Raw genomic sequence first — 14,220 nt, forward strand, 5'->3', positions numbered from 1 at the left:
GATTTCCGAATGTCCTCCAGGGGTCAAAATCACCAGGGGTTGAGAGCCACCAGAGCAGGGAGAGGATTTAGTGAAGAGACATTCGCCTTATACCCGTAGTCTCTGGGCTGTGTCCCACGAGCCATATATTATTGTCTTGGATGACGACAAGACAAGCAGTCCCCAGCACCGAGGTTTGCAGAGACGTCGCAGTTCGTTGGGTGGGGTGGAGAGCTCCCCTGTCGGGGCCACAGTGGGGGTAGGTGCTCGGAAGGGAGGGGAGAGGTCCCTTCCCACCTGTTCCTTCTCCCTTCTCTAGCTCAGTCTCCGTTCCCATCCCTTCTGGACAGTGTGGCACAGAATCACCTGGGATGCTTGCTGAAATGCACATTCCAGAGCCCTACTCCCCAGAGATTCCGATACAGGGTACAGAGCATCTGAGAGCGGCCCCGGGGTCTGCATGGTATAGCTTCCCAGGTGATTCTGCTGCAGGGGGGTGGTCTGGAGGTAACGCCTTGAGAGGCAGGGATGTCAAAGCGAACCAGCTTTGCCAGTCCCCTGAGGACACTAAAATCTAGCATAAAGAAGAAAACGACAACTTGAGTACAAAGCAGAAAGTCATAAAAGTCCATAAGAAAGATGAAGTTCTTAAATGTAGAAATGCCTTATCCTGAAGATGGATTCATTCATTCATTCATTCATTCATTCAGCAAACACTTTCTGAGTGCCTATACTATACTTCAGACATTGTCCTAGGCATCGGGGTGATGCAGTGAACAACATAGACACATGTCCCTGTGCTCACCCAGTTGATATCTCGCAGGAGGAGACAAAGAAGAGGCTCCATAACAGAGTAGTATGTTAGAAGGTGGTAGTGCTGTAACGAGAGAGCAGAGAAGGGGGTTAGGGAGTGCTGGGGGTGGTTTGCAGGTGTAATCAGGTGCTCGGAGAGGACCTCCTTTGCAAGGTGACATTTGAACACCTTGAAGGTGGTGAGCGACAGTCAGGTAGATACCGATAGGAGCGAGTTCTCCGTGCACAAGGGAGAGCAAGCATAGAGTCACCGAGGCAGAGTGAACATTCCTGGTGTGATCCAGGGACAGCAGGGGGGCTCCTGTGGCAGAGCGGAGTGAGTCAGGGAGCAAGTCGTAGGACTGGGGGTGGGGAGGGAGCAGGAGGCCCGGTCCTGCGGACTGTGACTTGACTCAGGTGGGCCGGGGAGGATTTTAAGTCGAGGAATGTCAGCCTCAGATTGCAGACTTAGAAGGATCACCCTGGCTGCTGTCTTGAGTAGACTCTGGGGGGTAGGGGGGGGCAGGGTAGAAGTTATCATTACGGTTGAAATTATGGCATGGTTTCTGCCCCCTCGGCATTTACCGTGATTGTGGAGATAGAACATGTACCACTGTAACTAACAAGGAAGTATTTGCTAAGTGATATGATTAACTCGGATCAGAGAAGTGTGCTAAAAGTCAGCGGAGGAAGACATCCCTTCTGAGAGTCAGACTTCATGCCCAAGTTGGGCCTTAAGATGAATGAACAAGGTTTTGTTGTTGTTGTTGTTGTTTTGTTTTTGTTGTTGTTTTTTAGTTCCAGGGGTATATAATTGGCATTTGGTAATCTGTATACATCTTAAATATACAAGTTGATACCTTTGGTCATATGCATGTAGCCACAAGACCACTACCACAATAGTGAACATCTCCGTCACCCCCGAAAGTTTTCTCGTGGTTTATGAGGCAGGGCGGGAATTATCATCAGGACAGAGACTTGAGCAAAGGCACAGAGGCAGGGAAATGCAGGGGCTTCCTCCGGACAGAAGAAGCCCACCCTGACTATACAGGAGAGTCATACGAGGACCCCTGAGAGAGACGTCTGACAAGACAGCTGGAACCAGATTACATGGGGTCGGAAACACTGGGTCACACGGGTTAGGTCACAGGGGGACGAGCAGAGGTATTTAAGTGTGTTTTAGGGTATAGAAGAAACAGAGTTTGTCTGCTAAAATTTCATCTTTTAAAAAAACCAGAGGAGCGCCTCGGTGGCTCAGTAGGTTAAGTGTCCGACTTCAGCTCAGGTCATGATTTCACAGTTTGAGGGTTCAAGCCCGGCGTCAGGCTCTGTGCTGACAGCTCGGAGCCTGGAGCCTGCTTTGGATTCTGTGTCTCCGTCTCTCTCTGCCTCTCCCCTGCTCATGCTCTCTCTCTCTCTCTCTCTCAAAAATAAATAAAAACATTAAAAAAAAAAACCCAAAACCCAGCAACGCCAAGCTCAAATTTTAGGTACTTTATCTTTTTGTAGTGAGTCCAAAAAAACATAGCCAAGTACATTACTGCAGTCTTTCATGCATACATAGTTCATTAAAAGAAAAAGAAGCATCAGGCAATTTCATAATTAGATAATTAACAGACTCCTTAACATCATTAAACTAATACAACTACTTAGAGATTGCAAAAAAAATCCATTGCCACCTGATAGTACATTATAGCCCGCATATAAAAATACATCTAATCTAGGGGCATCTGGGTGGCTCAGTCGGTTAAGCGTCCAACTCTGGCTCAGGTCACGATCTCGCGGTTCGTGGGTTCGAGCCCCGCGTCGGGCTCTGTGCCGACAGCTCGGAGCCGGGAGCCTGCTTCGGATTCTGTGTCTCCCTCTCGCTCTCTGCCCCTCTCCCACCAGTGCTCTCTCTCTGTCTTTCAAAAATAAATAAATGTTAAAAAAATTGAAAAAATACGTCTAATCTAGATAGACTTTAATAATTCAAAGGTAGAACTTTAGCATGTTACAGTAGACTCTTGATTAGTGCCTCATAGTTTTGAAGGCCCGCCCTCTAGTCTTGTGTCAGGTTGAAGGAGAACTTTGAAGTTCAGGGAAACACTTAAATAGGTTTTCAGCGAGTATCTCCTGCCCTCCCCCATCCTGAGGACTTGATCTGCTTGTGAACGGGTCCTCCTCTCCAGGACCAGGGGGTGGACCGGAGGGCAGGATTTTCAGGTTTGAAGGTAGTTAAGCGGCTAAGATTCTCAGTTCCGTGAAAAGGAGCGACTCCGATTAGTGCACCTCTGAGCACAGAGAAGGCTGTGAGCCACGCGGTCGCGCTCAGGAATTCTACGGATCCATTCTTACTTTGGTTTCTTTGAAGAGGACCTTGACTTACCGTAATGGGAAGGATGTTAACGGAAGACCATATGGTCTCATCTTTATCGTCTCCTCGCCTCTTAACGCCCAAAGTGTTTGCTAACTCCTCCTGGACACAAGCACGCCCTAGGATCCTTGTCACCATCGTTGCCATCATCATCGGACGGACCGAATTCATATCCACAAGGTGCGGTGTTAGATACTGAGAAGTGTGACCCTGACACTAATTGCTACCTTTCCTTAGCATTTCCCAAGGACAGGGACTGTGCGACCACGTTACATCCAGTCCTCACTCGATAAAATTCCCGTTTCCTTTTTTTCTTAAATCATCAACTTTTTTTTTTTTTTAACATTTACTTGTTTATTTTGAGACAGGGTATGCATGTGTGTGCATACTGGAGCATGAGCAGGGGAGGGGCGGAGAAGGGGAGAGAGAGAATCTCAAGCAGGCTCCGCGCTGTCAGCGCAGAGCCCGAAGTGGGGCTTGAACCCAGGAACCGTGAGATCATGAGCTGAGCTGAAATCAAGAGTCAGACGCTTAACTGACTGAGCCTCCCAGACACCCCTATCGATTCCCATTTTCACATCTAGGGCGACTGAAGCTTGGCTGAGTTGCTAAAAAATGCCTCCCCGTGACATAGCTACTAAGTGGTCAAGTGGGGGCCTGAGCCTCTCCCACTTGTAACCGATCGCTTTCAAGAGAATCAACAGGGACCCTCAGTGCCACTGAGTCGGAAAAGGTCAGACACAGGGCATTAAAGAAAATGTGCGTGATTGTAGTGGAGGGACACCTCCCCTATTCTCTCTAGTAATTCGTGAACTGTTCTTAATCATATTAAGTTCTAATTAAAAAGCTGCCTCTTCTTTTGAAGCAGAAAGGTCGTATCAGCCGCAAGGCTTTTTCGCACGTTGCTGCGAGCAGCCGTGTGAATTGCATCCTGCCGCCGCCGGCCTCGCGTGGGGAACACGATCATTCACGCCGGGTCCCTGCTCTCCCCGCAGAGCCGGGTAACTCAGGCTGGGCACAGTCCCTACATTACAGGTTAATTTGGCCTCTTCTGTAGAACAGCTCTGGTCTGACAGTTCACATTCTTCCTCTGGCATTTTCTTCGGTCCCTTGGAGGTCATTACCTGGCATGCGTTTCCGTGCGTTCTTGCTCACACGCGGGGATCCGTGTTCTCGGGTGATCGTCGTTACGGAGCGGGGCGCGGTTGGCGCACGAGGTGGGTCAGTAATGATGACGATGATGATGGTGATGAGCCTTGGGTCCAGACGCGGCCTGATGGGCCGGAGGGAGGTTTCACGTTACCAACGCTGGCCTGTGATTTCAGAGCCAGGCTGGGTCTGCTGTGCTTCTGTGGTTTGGTTCGGGCCCTTGCAACAACTCTCCACTCGCTCTTGTCCCCTCCCTCGTGCAACCACCGAACTTTGCAGAATGAGCCTTGTGTCCTCGTGCCAAGCAGAGGAAACCGGTCAGGGATGCTAGTGAGAACGGCAGCCCCCGTAAGGCGGTCACCCTCGACCACGAGGGGCAGTGAGACGTCATCACTCGTCACCATCTGATGTGTTCCCTGGCTTCCCTCCAGGGCGGCCCCATGCCTTGCTTGTGGGTCTGGGGACTCTGCAAACCGCAGCAGTAAAGGACACTGAGGTTTGTCCGTCAGTTGCCCTGGGCAGGTTCAACCAGACGGCTGGGCAGAGTCTCACCGGAGAAGGACAGTGGGTCGTCACGACCGACCGGAGGCATCTCTTTGATCTTTCCCGTGCCGTCAGGCACGCGTGGAAAGTGAGTGGTGCAAGTCAGGGAGCTGGTGAGCATGGGAGACCATGCCATCCCAAGGAAGAAGTTTCGTCCGCCAGGTGGCACTTCCCGTGCATCCTTGGACTTGATCTGTTGGCGTTCTTCCTTTTGCCTACAGCTAGTTAAGGTTTGGTCAAATCATCTGGTTCTTTCTTCTGAAATTACTGAGGCAAAGATGAGATGAGATGAGATGAGATGAGATGAGATGAGATGAGATAAAGTTGAATTAAATTAAATTAAATTAAATTAAGCAAAAATAAAATACCACTTCTTGGAGAGACGTCTGGGTCCAGATATTCGAATGTGGAGCCAGGAAGGAGGGAGTTCATATTCTTGGTTCAGATGCACCTGAGGTCTGCTGTCTGTTGTTTTGCAAACCTTCCGTTTTGCTGTTTCCGTTCCAAAAAGAGCAGCATTGACATTGACACCTGCCTTTGGGGATAGAACTGCTAAGCAGAACACTGGGATTCTTGAGAAGGAAAGAACACTGCTGAGGAAGGTGTTGGGAGGTGGGGAGGAGGCGGGAAAGCAGACGTTCGCTGCAAAGATTGTAAGGAGTGTGAAGGTGAATTCCATTGATCTTTTGGGAAGCCGCCTGCAGTGGGGATCAAAACACGGCATTCTCGGAGTCCTGCCCGCCATCCCGGGCCTCGTGGGATGGCGTTTATGGAGGAAGAAAGTTTAGGAACAAAGTAGAAACAAAGTGCCTTTGAAGAACGACTTCAATCCTGACGCGCTTGTCTCCAGAGGCCTCTAGAATAATAAACCAGAAGCAAACATCAACAGGAATTTGTATGACACATGCTGGACACTGACTCCAGCTGCTGCCTCCCTCCCAGACCCAGAGGCTTTGGAGGAACACGGTCAAAGTATCCTTTTGGCTAAAATTACACGGAGAAAAACGACAACCTTGTCCTCAAAAGTGGCATTAGTGTTTATGGCTGAGCAGAGGATGAAATGGGGCGGGAAGAAGTGAGGGCCATGAGCAAATGGCCTGCTTGGGCAGTAGTTCGCACGTTCCCACCCTCGCTCCACGATCTATGCCCTCATTAGCAGCTGTGCCCTTGGACAGTGAGCATGTTGCTTGCTTGCTGGGGGTCCGGCCCACCTGTACCGGGGTAGGTTTCTCTTGTTGCCAGTGAGTTGGCCTGATGGTAAAGCAAAAACAAAAACAAAAACTCCCCAAAACAAACCCCCAAACCCAAAAACTTTTGCATATAAACATGACTTTTCTGGGAAATTAGGAGAAAGAGTCATAGATCTTGTGTTGAGGTAAGAGAATGGAGAATATATTCGAATAGTTTAAGGACAAGCCAGGGAGAAGGACGGCATCTGGGTTATGGTTGGCACACATTAGGTTCTTCAGCCAGCTAGAACAAATACGGTTGGGGAACTCTAATAACCTTAGATTTGGAAGGGTTTGTGTCACGATAATGGTATAATGGGCAACTAGCTCACTTAGACAAAGTAAACGTAACATGGACCCAGCTCAACTTTGTTACTTGACTGTTTTTGCTTTGGTTGAATTCTTTTCATTCATTTACGTAACTCACAAATACCTGTCCAGCCCTTACCGTGAAGTAAGCACTGTTTGAGCCACGGAGGGATTAAAGATGGAAAGAAAGAGTATTTCCCCTCAAGGACCTGACAGTCTAGCAGAGAAGTAGTTCTCCAAATAGAAACTACAGAAGTAAGATCGCTCCTGGAATGCAGGTCTAGGATAGCAGGATAATGACACCATCGGATCTGCCTTCTAGTAAAATCGTCTTGGGGGGAGGTGGGTTGAGGTCAAGGCTAGCATCAGGGAGACCGTGGTGGTGTGAGAAGTGTTTACAGCTTTATCACGACAGTGGACGTGAACAGAGGCACCGTAAAGGGCTCTCAGAAAGTACCATCTACATTTGGCGGTTGGATTGGAGGGGAAAGGGGGAGACAAGGAAGGTTCTAGATTTCTGGCCTGGGTGCCTGAATGGATAAGGATGCTATGTAAACTTTGATAGTGATTGTTGGAATAAGAGTACGTTTAAGGGCCAATAAAATTAAGTTTGAATTGTCAGTTTGAAGAGTATTTATTGGGGTGATGTCTTCCAGGGGGGGTATGGGATATAAGGGCTTTGGAGTTCAGGAGAAAGACCAGCAGAGACAAAAAGAGAGAATTCCCAGTCACCAGGATATAGATAGCTATTGAAGCCATGGGCTTGGATGCCATTGCCTGGGGAAGATTTCATCATAATTTTTTAGATCAGTCTACCAGAAGACAGTGGGGAGGTCAACCTTAAGAAAGTCATCAGTCTAAGACATGCTTAGGGGATGTGTTAGGACGCCCCTTTTCCCAAAACGCCCCTAGAGGAAGTAGAGCTGTAAAGGGGTTGGAGAACCATCTTCCAGAGTTTTCTGTGTTCCTTTCTGGCAGTGAGAAGTTGGGCACGTATTTGCCCTAACCCTCCTCCTAAGGAACGTTACCAGTCGCCCAAGTGTTTTCTTGAATTCCTCCCCATGGCAGATGTGCAGGAGAAATCATTTTGTTACTATTTTTGAGAGATGAGGATGTTTGGGGCACCGAACCTTCACCTTCAAAGGTGAGGATGCAAATGCCCAAATACCAATAGCCTACTTTTCGTACGTGCTGAAGTGAAAATTAGGACGTTCAAGATAGAGATTCAGCTTGTGCAGGGTTCCCGCTGTTCCCAGGCGATTGTTTCCTGAGCTCACAGGGTGAACGAGGACTAGATGTAGGAATGTCTTTGAAACCCAGGGAGTAGGCAGCAAGCCAGACTGTGGGGCTTAATTCATTCCTTCCCAGGGTCCAGGTTTCTTCGGGCGCAAGCTGACCCCAAGGGCGCTGCCCTAGCCTATCTCCCGGGGCCACTGCAAACCTTTTTGTGCTCGTGACAGAAGAGATTGGCATGTGTGAGCCTTCCATGGCTCTGAAGCCTCCTTTTCTCTTTTCTTCCTGTTTAGGACTCCTCTCCCCCGAGCAGCATCTTTTCCCCAGCGCGTACAGAAAGCCGTGTCTGTTGACCATTCCCCTTTGAAGTTTTGAGTCGCGCTAAAATATTTATAACGTACGGACAAACCCTTGCAAAGGGTTTTAGTTTCCACAAGCTATATGTCTTGACTAATTGGGGCTTTTTTAAAAAAATGTTTGCTTATTTATTTTGAGAGAGAGAGAGCACAGGTGGGGGGAGGGCAGAGATGGAGAGAATTTCAAGCAGGCTCCCCGCTTGTCAGCACAGAGCTCAACGTGGGGCTCCATTTCTCAACTGTGAGATCATGACCTGAGCCAAAATCAAGAGTCAGACGCTTAAGCGACTGAGCCACCCAGGCTCCCCAACTAACTGAGGCCTTTTGCTGATAAGCACCCGCATAGGGTTTCAGATCAAGGGTGGCTTAATTTAGGGAACGCCTCTGACATCAGCCAGCAATTGTATCTCGTTGAAGAGTCGATCTCAGCTTTCCTCCGGAGGAGACAGCAGAGGCTCTTTGCTGCTTCTGGGTGTCTGTGGTCATGTGCATTGTACTGATAGAGGGCTTTGCTGCAGCACTCACGGCTGGTTTTGTTGACGCCTCTGGAACCAGGTGGGGAGCGCTGAAATTCCGTGGGACCCATGTGTGTTGATTGGTCCTGGACTGGAGGTGGCAGCAAAGGGTCGTGGCATCCAGGAACCAGGAAGGTCCCCTGGACTGTGAACTTGTGGGAGACAGGAATTGTTTTCACGCATCCTGAGGTCCCCAACCTAGCGCAGGGCCTGGCCAACAGACGTTCTTTGTTAAATGTTAGACGCTGAACGGCAAAACAGCAGTGAGCTGAGTGAAGAAGGTACTGCTTCAAGGGAGGGCAGTAAAAACCAAGAAGAGGGGCACCTGGGTGGCTTGGTCTGTCGAGCTCGGGTCATGATCTCGCGGTTCATGAGATCGTGCCCCGCATCGGGCTCTGTGCTGACCTCGTGGAGCCTGCTTGGGATTCTCTCTGTCCCTCCCCGCTCACGCATGCGCACACACACACACACACACACACACACACACTCTCACACTCTCTCTCTCTCTCTGAAAATAAATATTGAAAAACAAAACAAAACAAGAAGAAAAGGAGAAAGGAACCCCCAGAAGCAGGCTTACGCCACTTCTGGAGCATGGATGTGACCCCCCGCCTGAGCTGCAGATGTCAGACTCAAATCTAGATTCTATAGGGATCTAGAAGTGCGGACGGGACCGGACTTCTATCTGCCTCCTCACTGTGACGCCTCTTCCTGATGATTGGATTAACACAAACGTTCTAAATCAGCCATTCGTTTGAGGCTTCCTGAAACCAAATAGTTTGGCGTCTTGAAAGCATGAGCTATCTGGGTTGCGGGTTGCTTTTGAATGCCCGTCTCTGATTTCTTACTCTGTCTCTGGTTACGTAGTAGAACGTGGGGATAAATAAATGACCTTGAAACAACGAAAGGATAAAATACGGCCTGGTCATTAAAAAAATCACATTTTCAAATGACATGTACTGATAAGGGAAAATGCTCGTTTTGTAATGTTGTATGAAAAAGCGGGAACCTGTGTCTGGGCACAGATGGGGGCTCAAATAAATTTCTTTTGAATAAATGACTATTGCCTAGATGAGCGAGGCGAAAACTGTGCACAAAACCCCATGAGTCCATCAATGAATATGACTCTTCGGCTCTGAAAAGCACGACCTAGGGTTTGAGATGCCTGGGTGTAGTCCAAGCTACTAACCTTCTTGGAGCTCAGTTTCCTCATCTGAACACCGAAGTGACAGCCTGCTCCAGAATGGTCCCTGAGGGGTCCTTTAGCCCACCGGGGGTCCCACATGCTCGGAGTTGTGATCTGACTCTGGACAGAGCAGCTGTCGCCGGGAAGGATGCCACCGGGCAGGTCTCACATGGCTCGCAGCACTTCGTCAACCGGACTCGATCAACCTTGACCTCTTATTATTTCCCGTCATTTTAGGTGACTGTCTTGAGTTTCTGCCTCCTGGGCCACCCCTTCCTGCTGCCGTGTAAAGGGGCCTCTTGATTTATTAGTCAGTTAATCAGTGCCTGCTGAGGAGCTATTCAGGGTAGTTAAACAGGGAAAACAAAACGCTATAGCACGTAATCAAGACGCATCGTAATTAAGAACAGCTCTCCCACCGCCGATCTTTCTTCCTGCCCACCCAGGTGCCCCCCCCCCCCGCCCCAAACTGCCTCTCTTACCCACAGCTCATCAAGCCCCATTCAATCCTGAGGGCCCCCCCCCCCTTTCCCATGAAACCAGACAGTAAGTTTCAGAAGGGCAGACTTTTCTTCTAATGTCCTAGAGGAAAATGAGCCTCATCAATTATTTGCAGCAAATTTTGGATCTCAAAAGTTCAGTCAGGCCCCCAAAATGACATATGGCTCCGTCTGTATATACACGTGCCATACTCTCTTGTCCCGATTTCTCCACGGCCAGAGTCACGGAGCTGGAAGGATCTTACGGCAAGGATCGGCCGTGGCCTCTGGTGACAGACGAGGGGCTCGGTGAGGCCAATTAGCTTGTCCAAAGTCACATGGCTAGTTAGTAGCAGAACTGGAATTAGAACTCAAATATTCTGGTAAACGGTTAACAGCCCTCATGCTTATTTCTCTGCGAAATCCTGTTTTCCTATAAAAATGAACACAAAGTGAATGAAAGAAATCATCCACATTAACTTCATTTTCTGATTTCTTTTAAACTTTTATTTGTTTTGAGAGAGAGAGAGAGAGCGTGTATGTGTGCCAGTAGGAGAGGGGCGGAGAGGGAGAGGGAGAGAGAGAGAATCCCAAGCAGGCTCCGTGCTGTCAGCACAGAGCTCAGTGTGGTGCTCGATCTCACGAACCGTGAGATCATGACCTGAGTGGCAATCAAGAGTCAGACACTCAACCGACTGAGCCACCCGGACACCCCCTGATTTCTTTTAGGCAAGGGTTTCCGAGCTAAAGAGTTTTGAATAGTAGTTTTAGACGATGCTTGTGGGGACAGGTGTCTTGGACTGTTTGTCATGGAGGTATTTTTCTTTGAATTGGTGAGGATATCAGACACGTGTATCCAGCTTGCCACGGAGCAGATGGTCAACGGGGAATCTGCAGGGGCTGCTGGGCTTCTGGTCCAGAATCTGTTCAGTTTGGTTTCTTTCCAGTGGCACTAAGCACACAGCACTAATGAGGCCAAGACTTTCTTAGAATAGAATCTCCATCAATCACCAGCGTTCCATGGCCTGCGGGGGGCCAGGGGACCACGTGCATCAGTCGGGGCTGACGGCACTCACCCCTCACTCCCTGTAATTCTTCAGTGGACACGTGGAGAAGAATCTGGAATGTTCTTTGGCCATCCTCGTGAGGAGGATGCTTAGAAATCTTTTTTTTTTTTTTAATTATTCCTAATGTCTCCACCATAATAATCTCCTATGTATCAAAGGTGTTTGTCCACTAGAGGCTTTTCTGCCAGCCCGGCTGCTCACGTCTGTTGGAGGTCTATCAGACAGTCAGACTCTGAATACATCTAGGGCTTAACTCCTAAGCCAGACATCTGAATTGCACTTGCCAGCCTTGAGTTACAGGTTCTCCTGTTTTGTTTTGCTTGTGTGCTCTCCAGGACCCTGCTTTCTCGGCCGTGATTCACGACAAGCTCCAGGTCCCCAACACCATCCGGAAGGCATGGAATGACAAGGACAACCGCTGTGACATTTGTGCCACACACCTGAACCAGCTGAAGCAGGAGGCCATCCAGATGGTGGTGACCTTGGAACAGGCAGCTGGCAGTGAGCATTACGATGGCTCGCCCGGCTCGCCCCCAGCCCTCTCCAACATGCCCACCCTGGTGGGGTCCCGGCACATGGGTGGGCTGCAGCAGCCCAGAGATTGGGCCTTTGTGCCTGCCTCCTACGCCTCCCCCAACTACACGGCTTTCGTCACCAACAAGCACAGCAGCAAACCCAACAGCCTCGGGGTCAGCAACGGGGCCGAGAAGAAGAGTGGGTCCCCAACCCACCAGGCCAAGGTCAGCCTTCAGATGGCCACCAGTCCCAGCAATGGGAACATCCTCAACTCAGTGGCCATTCAGGCTCACCAGTACCTGGATGGCACCTGGTCCCTGTCGAGAACCAATGGGGTCACCCTGTACCCATACCAGGTAAGTAGCCTCTGGGCAAGTTAGAATAGGGTTGGTTGGGGTCCGTGCAGAGAAGTGGGTTGCACTTCCTGTCTTTGCTCTTTTCCTTCTGGGGACTCCCCAACTCAGAGCCCAGTGTTTCCATGTGGCCCCCCACTGGCCATTGCTAAATAAAGATGAAACATATGAGGGGCCAGTGATCCATGGTAGCGCTCTGCTTCCAATGTCTGGACCCTCTAAAAAAGGTCTAGACTCCCTTCCTAACCCCTTCTGCCTTGTTGGACCATAACCCTTTTCTGTCTGCAACTCACTTTAAATACGGTTGGGATTAGGTTACCAAGTATCTTTCTGTTTTCTTATTTTCTCTTTTTCAGTTGTTTAAATTAGCACATACTCCCGAGTTTCCCTATAGAAATTAAGGGAGCAGGTCCTAAATCTGCCAAGGAATCTTAAAAAATTGTCTTAACTTTTCTTGGGTGAGTTTTCTGTTGGATGAGGGTTGGGTTTGCCATATGTGTTCTCTGTGTCCTCTGCATCAGTCATGTGGCAAGCAGCAGAAAGCATTGAAGTCCCTGTGGATTGGAGGGGTGGCCATGGTCACAGAGTGTATTAGTCAGGAGATCTCACTGGTGTAACGAATGATCCCAGGTTATTTCTTACTCATGGCCCTGTTGTATCGGGTGTTTGGTGCCTGGCCTTCCACTCGTTTCCATGTCACCATCTTCCAGGGGCCTCAGAGTCTGACACTAGATCTTGTACAAGCAGCCAAGGAATGAGGGAAGAGAGAGATTGTGGAGAATCTCATGGGGGGACTTGAGGGACCCAGCCTGGAAGGGACATAGGTAACTTCGTCCACATTCCAGTGGCAAGAATCCAGGCTTTTGGCCTCACCTTCCCTCAGCGGAGGCAGGGAAAGCCAATCTGACCATGTTCCCAGGGGAAAAAAAAAGAAACAAGTTGAGAGAACACAGTATGGTTTTGTTACGTGGGGCAAAGGTACGGGGGAACATAAAATGCGTTAAATGTGGCTGATCAAATTCCTGGTGACTTTTCTAGAGTGGAAGAGGGAGTATAGATGGCTTGTCTTGATATCTTGAAGGAAAGAGGGGAGCCTGGATCCTTATCTCAAGAAGTTAGCATTCTTGGATCGCCAGACTGCCATTTACTGGGTGCTTTGTAGTTTGCAAAATATGGGGCGCACATCATTTTATTTAACCTCACAGTAGACCTGTGAGCGGGCAGGACGGACGTTAGATCTTCCTTTTATAGACGGGGAACACAATGCTTAGAGAAATCGAATGACCTGCGGCCACACAGTTGGGGACAGAGCCAGCACTGGCTTGCCACTTCTAACTTTCCCCCAGCTTTACCCCAGAGCAGTGTCCCGTCAATATCTTTCCCAGATATGGCTCCTTTCCAGACCCGACATACCAAAGAAAATCACTCCTGTGTTGACCTGCAGGGACCTACCTGCCACTTTACTTTGGGGTGGAATTTTCTGGATTGTGAGTATAAAAATCTGATGCCGAGCCAGCGGCCCCCTGGATGGGGCTTTATCATCTAACGCTTGAACATAACCATGGAAGGCGGGAACAGAATAGCCTCTTTCCGCTGTTGAGTAACATACCTTTTCTGTTAGAGATTTTAAATATATTATGTTGAAAACTAATAAAAAAGTATTATGTTTCCTATAAAACAACATACAAAAAATACAAACAAGTATAAATAAGACTAAAAATCAACATCACCCAGAAATGGACTCTATACCTGTTGGGTATGTTTCCTCCCAGGATTTTATACAAGCCCAATTTATACAATTGTGATTATGTTTAATTCTGTGATCTGCTTTCCGCTTAATATTGCTGGGTGCATTTTCCCGTGCCATTATATATTTTTTTCTAGAATAGGATCCTTAATGGTAGCATAGTATGCCATTATATAAATATGATCCATTATCTGAGTGTGGCCTAATTTATATACCCAAGCACCAATTATTAGAGTTTCAGTTTTCGCTACTATAAATAAAATGCTCGGGTGCACATTCTTGTACTCAGGTCGTATTTTCAACACACCCTGAGTTGTGTGAGGCACGTACTCATGTTACACAGACGACTCATGTTACACCTTCCTGGGCCCCAGAGCACTTGTGACATATATCAGGTGCTAGTTAGAAGAT

At 48.8% G+C, this 14,220-nt stretch overlaps 1 protein-coding gene across 1 annotated transcript in view; it reads left to right on the plus strand.

Annotated features, from left to right (window-relative positions):
• Nucleotides 1-14,220, plus strand: part of KIF26B (kinesin family member 26B) — a 468,028-nt gene that overhangs the window by 161,334 nt on the left and 292,474 nt on the right. Inside the window, 1 exon segment of the mRNA XM_047077348.1 lies at nt 11,529-12,065. Within this exon segment, the coding sequence (XP_046933304.1) occupies nt 11,529-12,065 (537 nt within the window).

The sequence above is a fragment of the Lynx rufus genome, unplaced genomic scaffold (assembly GCF_022079265.1).
Source record: "Lynx rufus isolate CCGP_SWC_20201006 ecotype Redwood Valley unplaced genomic scaffold, mLynRuf1.p SCAF_15, whole genome shotgun sequence".
NCBI lineage: Eukaryota > Metazoa > Chordata > Mammalia > Carnivora > Felidae > Lynx > Lynx rufus.